The sequence below is a fragment of the Condylura cristata genome, unplaced genomic scaffold (genome assembly GCF_000260355.1).
Source record: "Condylura cristata isolate star-nosed mole 26May11 unplaced genomic scaffold, ConCri1.0 scaffold00025, whole genome shotgun sequence".
NCBI classification, from domain to species: domain Eukaryota; kingdom Metazoa; phylum Chordata; class Mammalia; order Eulipotyphla; family Talpidae; genus Condylura; species Condylura cristata.
In genome coordinates this window covers 13,633,119-13,639,118 of record NW_004567126.1, presented here as the reverse complement: position 1 = coordinate 13,639,118, position 6,000 = coordinate 13,633,119, and the positions used below count along the sequence as shown (strand labels likewise).

The window sequence follows — 6,000 nt, the reverse complement described above, 5'->3', positions numbered from 1 at the left end:
GAGGGCAGACAGAGACAGAAAATGACAGGGTGTGGGGGAGAAAGACCAAACAAAGTAATGAGGGCCAGAAAAGAGACAGGAAGAAATAGACACTGAGAGATAAAGTTAGAAGCAGAAGGACCTGCAGCAGAGGCAGCGGACAGTCAGCCGGACAGCAGCCTCCGGCCAGCCTGCCTGATCTGCGGAGCTGGCTGCGGACCCTACCAGCAACTTGGGGCCTGCATCTTGGCTCCCGGTCCCCAGGTCCCCACGCTCCTGGGGAGGGAGTGGCAGCCAGTGCCTGTTCTCTGTCCTGCCATGAACTGTGGGTTTGGCTGGAGCTCAGCTCTGGCTGTGCTGAGGGCCAGCTTGGTCCCCACAGTCCGGCCAGGGCCCTGGGCTGCCTCTTCTGCCTGTCCTCACCGAGAAGTAGAGCAAATGGCTGGGTGGTCATGCCCGCCTTTCTAGGAGCTCAGCTCATTTTTGGAAAAAGAGGGAAAGAAGCCAGTTTCCAAGGGACGGTTAAGAAAAACCTTGACCTCCTCGGTGCGTGGGAGGGGCCCTTGCAGGGCTCCGGTCTCCAGCCTGCCTGACTGTGACAAGCAGGGCCCCAGACTTCCAGAGAGACAAACGCAGCCCCGAGCTGCGCCCTGAGACCTGTCTGCCCAGACTGGGGCTTCTTTGGCCACTTGGCCTCCTCTGTGAGGAAGGAGTTCAGGCTGGGCCATGTGTCTCTGCCCAGTGCTGGGGCTGGGGTGCTGAGGGGGGCAGATGACCTGACAGATGCCCACAAGGGGGCGCCAGTATCTGCAGAACGCTTGCAAGACCCTGGGAGAGACCTGTGGGCTCCTCACAGTGGGCAGCTGCCTGTGTGGGAGCAACAGGGTGGGGCCAGGGGTGCTATTGCCCCCTGGTTCCAGATGGGAACTGCAATCCTGGGCACATCTACTATTAGAGCAGTCGGCTTGCCTGCCTTTCTATGGGAAATTATAAGGAAAGTGGCAGGTATTTCAGTGATCTCAATCTTGGTTTTGAAAGTGTAATTCAAGTGGTCACAAAGATGGGTGAGGCCAGGATTATCCCTGAGCGCTCTCCTTCCAACTCTGGGACAGCTAAGACCTCCAGAACCCTGTAGCCTCTTTGCAGCTTTGGCCATCACCTGAGCTTTGGCTTGCAGGGCCTGTCTAAGCCCAAGTCTCCTTCCGTCCAGTGCTGGCTAGCTAGGCTGGCCATGGGTGGGGCCCTAGGGTGGCCCCAGATTGGTGGAAGCCCAGGCAGGAGCTTGTATCTCACTGTGGGTTGAAGAAGCTGACCTGAGGCCTAGGAATCTGGTAACTGACTTCTGGATCCAAATGTATATCTGACTCGGTCTCACAGATATAATTAAATCCTGGGAGGTAGAGTGGGGAGCCTCAATTCAATTCTTGGTGAAGGAGGAATTGGTGCCAGCTTGCTAGGATCTAGAAACCTACTGCAGAACTTGGGGGTAGTTCCAGGAGGCTTCCCCCCGCCGAGATGCCCTTTCCAAAGTAAAGAGACTTGATGGCACTCACACCTGTTGGGGATCCTTCTTGCTCCCTGATCCCCTCCTCTACATACCTGCCATTCCTAGTTTATACTGTGGGCACCGCTCTCCTGAAGTTTCCCTACCTCCTTGCAAGTCCCTTGGTTCCTAGCCTTTCCTGGAGGGCCTCAGAAGAACAGCCCTAAGGGCTGCCACACTTGTTGGTCCCATCTATACCTCCACCCCAGGACCACAGGAGCCTGTGTCTTTCACACCACCCCTCTCCTCTGGATGTGCAGGATATGAATTTTCAGGAGTCTGTCAGGCTCCAGCGGTATAAATAGTTTATGTCATATCCAACTATTACACATGATTTTAATCCCACTTGTGATGTCGGCTGCATAACTTGCAGGAGGGCAGCTTTGATGTAGCTGGTGGAACTGAGATCATATTGAACAGATGTTACAGCTGAGAGTCTGTTAGTGTTTCCATCAGCAACCTGCATGCATGTGTGCGTGTGTGTGTTTAGAGGAAGTATTACATTGAGAGGGGGTGGGAAAAGAGAGAAACTCCATGACTCAGTGATTTTATGGCACATTCATTTGAAATTTGGCAGCTGGATGTGGAGTCCAGATGTAGCGAGACTTTGGGGGCGTTAAGTGTTCTCTCCCATTACTCAATCTGGGGGCTTTGTCTTCCGTTGGGTAACATCGGAAGACCAAGGGAAACAAACAACAAATGTGCTTTTGCTGAGCTGGGATGCTTCTTGGTTGACTGAGAAAATGAGCAGGTTTGCAGAGGCAGCTCTGATACAGCCCGTGGTGTCCACAGTAAACAGTTGGATGCTTACTGAACGAACAAATGAATAAATGGAGGAGGAAGGCGGGGAAGGCAGCGGACAGAGCCTGTCCTTCTGCTTGGCAGGCACAGGCCAACACCTTCAGTTTCAGGGACAGGAGGATGGAAACCGTAACCTCCTTGGGGGCCCAGGAAAGGGGCTTTGGGAAGGGCAGCCACACCCTCAGGATCGGCACCGTAGGGACAGCTAGCCATGTGCTCGCCATGCCGAGACACCCCGGGCCACTTGATTTAATCCTCAGGGCCACTGTATGAACAAGCATGACCCAAGCATGGATGGACAGATGAGGGGCCCAGGCACAGAGTTTAACGTGGCCAATGTCACCCGGTAAGTGGCAGGGCCAGAAAAACCATGGAGAATGCTGTGACTTTCATTTTGACTCCATGTTGCCATGGACAAGGCCCATCTGGGAAGCCTGGCATGTGGGCTCTCAGCCCCCTTTGGGCCTCATTCCAGATGCCTCCCCCCCTCACACGGCTGAGACGCTCTTGGAGAGAAAGGCAAGGAGACCTGGCAAAGCGGGCATCCTCCTCCTGGGCAGACTCATCTCTGCACCCCGGTAAATTGATCACCTCATTAGTGTGCATTTAGAGGATGGTCTTTTAATAGTGGGGGGTTGTTATGGTGATGACTTTCTTGTTGACAAGTGAGGCTCTCCTGGTGTGATGGGTAATGACCTCGAGCAGAACCACAGCTTCATCGGGGCTTCTCTTTGTCAGGGCCCACCCAGCCTGCTGCTGTGGGAAGCTGTCTAGGTGGCTACTTTTGTGGGCTGTCAAGGGCCTCCTGGCCAGGCTGGGGTTGGTGGGGAAGGAGAGAGGGCAGAGGCCACACCTGGCAGCCTGGAAGTGGGAGGCTGGGCTGGCTGTGTGTCGCATCCTCATAGCTCCCAGGTTTGGCCTGTGTTGGGGGCAGCTTTTAGGGTGAAAGGGGTTCTTGGGTGTCACTCAGTGTGGTCAGGCGAGGCCCTGGATTCCCTCCTGGGGAAGGGAGACACTTCACCGTGCATGGACGTCGGACTGTGGTAGGCGGTGGACATTGGACTAGTGGGTCCCCTCAGCACCTGGCTTCCTCTCTGAGACCTGCTGCTGTAAGCCATGGCTGCCATACTGAAGAAGCAGGGCGTGTGGAGAAGCGGGGGGGGGGGGTCTGGATGAGGAGGGAGGAGGCATGGCCCTCTCAGCGCCATCCGGGTTTCTAGACTTCAGACCCCTCCCTCCTTTCACCTTGCTCTGGGCAGGGCTGGAGTCCTGCTGTTCTTGGCTTTCATGGCATGAGGAATGCAAGAACCCTTCTGCTGGGTGTGGGGTGGAGAGAGGAGGGTTGTTAGTGGCTGGTGCAGATGGTGAAGTGTTTTCCAAGAACTCAAGGGTTGGATCTGGGAGTGTACAGCGAGTTCATCTGAGGTTACAACCACTTCTGCCTTCTGGAATCTAAATGGTGTCGGCCAGGATTGCAGTGGGTACGTCTCACAGACCCCCAGACAGGCTCTGGAAGCCCTAGGACACAGCCCCTCGCGATTCCGGGTCCCCAGAGAGCTGGATGGACTCAGAATCCAGACACCTACATGAGCCAGGACTGCTGGGGTGTGATTTTCAATGGACTCGATTTAAAATGAATAAAACGCTACGAAGGATATGAACATCATTCTGTAGTGCTGGCCTTCTCATTCAGGGCCCAGGACCCCTATAAAGCGGTGGCTACTCCTCTACTCTAGAGAGCTGAATGCCCACCAGCTCCAAGCATCTCGACTCTGATTTCCTCGCCCCAGCATGGCGTGGGGCCGCCTGGCTAGGCCATCAAGGGCTCACCAAGATATTTACTGATGTGGAGTTTGACCTTACACAGATGTGCAAATGTGACTTAAATATATTGTGGGCAGAGGATCTTTAACTATGGTGTTCTTACTTCATGTAACCATAGAAGGACAAGATGGGGCTTTCACTGATGGCACAATGGGTTAAAGTGCAGCACTGCGAAGTTAGCCACAGCTGCTTTGGCAGGAGTTTGATTCCCTGCCAGGGAGTGACCCACATGGCCCAGCAGACCTCTCCTGTTTCATCTGCTGCTCCCCTCAGCAGTGTGCTTCGTTGATCTGCCTGTTCTGCTCCCAGTTCTGTCTCTGGTGAAGCCTCTCACCTTCCACATCTCTGGCCTGTACCCCCAGCTCTATATGAATAAATAAATAAATCTTTAAAAAAATAAATAAAAAAAGAACCCCCTAAGTACAAATACAGCCAGTCTCTGGAGCCGTCCGCCCTATTTTCTTCAAATTGGCCACAGGGAGGGCCCGCCAGGCTGGGAGGGGTCTGCTGAGCTGGCTGTCCAGGTCTGGCCCTCCTCTGTGCTCAGGGTCCGCGGCGTCAGTGGCTCCCACCCTGGCTCGGTGGGTCGGTACTCACGCTGGATGTCAATGGTGACCGAGGTCTCCTTGCCCCCGGGGATGGCTTTGTTGGTGGCTCGGCACACGATGCTCTGCCCATTCTCCACGTCCCCAGGGGAGATGAAGAGGGTGCTCACAATGCTCTCGCGTTTGCCATCCCGAAGCAGGGTCTGGGGAGAGGACGAGAAGGCCACATGTCATTCAGCTATGGGGGTGCTGAAAGGCGTGTCTCAGCCACAGAGAGGCGAGGGAGAGCTGTACATGGAGGCAGGATGGCTCAGGACACCCAGAGCTACGCCACTGAGAGCTAAGGGGCATCCTGGCTGGACTGAGCTATGGAAGGGCAAAGGAACAGGAGATTTTCCATCCTGTGTGAAAATCAGCCTACATGTGTCAAATCACCAAAGAAAACCAGTCTAGGCCCAATGAAAACCAGGCTGCGGGTGCTATGTAGAATTGAACTGGCAGCTGTTCTGTCTCTGGTGTCTAGGGAGGTGTCTGGGCCTGCAGGAAGCCCTGAGCTGGGTGCAACAGGTATGTGCTATACAAAGAGGTGCAGTTAGGGCACTGTGGGGGTGGGCAGGAGGGCCGCGCTACAGTGGGAACCTGGCAGAATTAGTGCAAACCAACTGTTTTAATGCCTTCTCCATATACACCTTGTGACTTTTCAAATCATTTCACTTCCTGACGTCTTGAGCACTGATCAAGTCATAGGCAGGAAATGTTACAGAGCAGGGAGACAAGGGCACCCCTGAACCCCCAAACCTGCCTGCTTTAAATAGGTTCTGCCATTCGCCGCATCAAGATAAGACATAAGAGCTTTAATGGAAAGGAAATTTAGTATACTGAGTATACAATACAGAAGACAAAGAATACAACTTCTAAATCAAACACCTGAAGTTACCCATCCCCTTGTGGGTGAAAGTCCACCCAAAAGGGATTGGCCCAAAGCAAGGCCTGAAAGCCCACCATGAGTTTAAAGCCTGTTCTGTCCGGGACCCATAGAAAAGAATCAGACATGGCCAGACAAGTGTGGGAGGAAAAGAGCAAAATCAAATCAGATGAACGCTGCCATAGTGAACCTCCCTACAGGTCTCTCACCCATGTCTGTTTCAACCAGCACAGGGCCAAGAAACAAGCAGTTTCTTCACATGTCTCTCTCTGCTCCAAGTGGCGTCCTCAGATCTCCTGGCTCTCCATCCTGCAGACTCCTCTTCTCTCCTCAGCTCCACCCTCCTTCTGGGTGGGGCAGGGAACCTGGAACCTCCCCTTTTC

At 54.1% G+C, this 6,000-nt stretch overlaps 1 protein-coding gene across 6 annotated transcripts in view; it reads right to left on the bottom strand.

Annotated features, from left to right (window-relative positions):
• The window catches only part of KIRREL3 (kin of IRRE like 3 (Drosophila)), a 529,310-nt gene that overhangs the window by 35,462 nt on the left and 487,848 nt on the right, over positions 1–6,000 (bottom strand). For all 6 annotated transcript variants that reach the window (XM_012729525.1, XM_012729523.1, XM_012729524.1 and 3 more), the window contains exon 7: positions 4,745–4,895. In XM_012729525.1, coding sequence (XP_012584979.1) covers positions 4,745–4,895 — 151 coding nt within the window. The remainder of the gene's footprint in view (positions 1–4,744; positions 4,896–6,000) is intronic.